Consider the following 2,500-nt stretch of genomic DNA (forward strand, 5'->3'; position numbering starts at 1 on the left):
TGAAGGGCATTTGCTTCCTTGATTTAAATCTCCAAAGTGATCACGTTTAACAGTCAGAACGCATGAAACTGGCTTATGTGGAGTATACTAGGACTGCTAGTGGTGTTATGACCAATATTGATTACGTGAAGTGGAGAGTGTTATTATCTTTCATCGCAATTTCTATTTTTTTTTTTTTTTTTTTGGATTTGTTTGTAGACTCAGTATGACGATATCCTGTTCCATGCAATTTCACTATTTTCCTATGGACAAACAGAAGTGCTTCTTAAACCTAACGAGCTGTAAGTACCTGCACTTTGTTGCCTTTTCAGCCATTAAGGACGGACAATTTTATAACTGAGGAGTGTGGTTAGGTAATTTAACGTGACCATGAATTTTCTTACAAGGAAGGGTTACGTTTTTGCAAACGTTGACCGTGTAGCACTTATGTCAACAGACTTGACTATTAAAATTTAATGTGAAGTGCTAGTTTTCTACCCATGTAAACCATGTGAGCGTTAGCCCTACTAATGGAATTGGGCCCACCCAAGAACAGGGAACTCCGCCCAGGGTGAGTCTTTCTCTGTCCTTGTGTTGGACCAATTCCATTAGTAGGGCTAACGCTCACATGGTTTACATGGGTAGAAAACTAGCACTTCACATTACACTCTAATAGTTACGTCGCATGAATTTTCTTAGTCATCTATAGTTCGAATGTATATACAAATTTATTATTCAACTCAATAAGTTACCGAAACAAAACCGCAAGAGTTGAATCCATATATTTCGTGATATTGTACCCAGGAATAAGTTTTCTTTCCAAAAATGTTTGCAGAGCATGTTGGACGATGGAAAAATAATCCCTGATCACGATACTACACACCAAAAAATTTAATCAGATATATAGATTACTTTATGGTTGGTGAGTGCGTACGATTTTTATTCACGAGTTATGAAAGATCGCGTTAGCGAACGAGTGAGCGAAGCAAACGAGTGAGTTTAACGATCCATCCTTCACAACGAGTGAGTAATAAAAGTCGTACAAACGAGCCAACCATGAAGTAATTTGTTTATTATATAAGTGCAGAGATCATAAATTTAACGAGGTATAGTGTTAATCGAGGGGCTATCAAACCACCGACAGTGAACAAAAGCCCGAAACAAATAGCAAAATATTTTTGAAATAAAAGAGATATTTACCTTCCATACCTCGCTTGAGCACTTTTAAAACTTTTTAAGATCTCCTGAAGTATTTTGTGGAGGAAACTAAGCAATAAAATATCAAAAACTTCAGTGAAAACCATGCACCAGTCGGCCGCTGATGTTTAGAAATTTCACTCCCGCTGTCGGTGCACAGGCCACTCGCGCCAAAGTTCAACATAATGTTCACCAATCAAAAGGCCGATACGACAATTTTTCACTAGTGAAAATATCGTATGTCATTTTTATTTAATCTCGGAAATGTACGTAAATCTCCATACTTACGTAATAAATGTGTATAGTAACTGTGTTCGAGGACTGTACTGTTACGTACCACGTTTTTCCAACTAAATATTTGCACTCACGCCTTTCACTGAACAGGAAAAACAAGGATAACCTAATATATTTATTTCATTTCTTGGCATTTTACAAAAGGAGAGCACAGCATGAATCAACACAAGCTCTTCTTTATTATAAAATTCAAAATTCCTATACATTTCGGTTCCTTTACCACACTCCATCCTTACTAAGACACAACACACGCAGAGGTGACAAACATGAGATACAAACGCATCCTTTGAATTTACATTTTACTTCAACGTTTCATATGCCTCAACATACGTTAGTGATATTTGCAAGCTTAATGTACAAGATAAGCAACTAATTAATCACAACGAAAAACAGATATGACAAAAGTTGAAATGGGTATGCTAGTAAAGAAGCACCAACGTATTCATTCAAAGTCGGCCTCAAGACTCTGATCAGTAGTGTATCACAAATTTTACAATGTGTATCAGGCGACCTTTGGTCCCGTCCCATTTCCCAATTCCCCTTGAGCGCTTTCTACGCAGCGATACGCAGGCTAATACAGTTCATGAAGCTAACTAATGCTCTTCCTTCAATTGCAGTTTTTTACACAGATGACGATATTCACTATGAATGGAAAGAGTTAACAGTATTAGACAAAAATATTGCTCATTTTGAACTCATCTCCTTCCAAAAGTCAAAAACTATACAAGAGTTTACTTCAGGTATTGGCTGCATAAGCACCAGTTGTCACTTGTTTACTTAAATAAAGTTGTGCATAACACGCACAAATTAATTCTGAAAAATCGATTTTCTTGTTCAAGGTGTATAATTATCAGTGCCTAACTAATTTAAACTAACGTTGGTAAAATAGGTTTTCACAAGCTATTTGTACCGCAGGAACTACGAACAGGAGTTATTTAACACTAAAATTAAATTCCCATGTTAAACATTACAAGCCATGATGAATGATATTTATTTCTTGAAATCAAATCCTCATGAACAAACAGCATAT

General features: G+C 36.3%; 1 protein-coding gene across 2 annotated transcripts in view; it reads left to right on the forward strand.

Annotated features, from left to right (window-relative positions):
* LOC137994637 (gamma-aminobutyric acid receptor subunit rho-2-like) overlaps positions 1-2,500 on the forward strand; it is a 14,888-nt gene that overhangs the window by 5,870 nt on the left and 6,518 nt on the right. For both annotated transcript variants that reach the window (XM_068840241.1, XM_068840242.1), the window contains exons 4-5: positions 199-281; positions 2,088-2,210. In XM_068840241.1, the coding sequence (XP_068696342.1) occupies positions 199-281; positions 2,088-2,210 (206 nt within the window). The remainder of the gene's footprint in view (positions 1-198; positions 282-2,087; positions 2,211-2,500) is intronic.

Source organism: Montipora foliosa, chromosome 3 (assembly GCF_036669935.1).
Source record: "Montipora foliosa isolate CH-2021 chromosome 3, ASM3666993v2, whole genome shotgun sequence".
In the NCBI taxonomy this organism is placed as follows: domain Eukaryota; kingdom Metazoa; phylum Cnidaria; class Anthozoa; order Scleractinia; family Acroporidae; genus Montipora; species Montipora foliosa.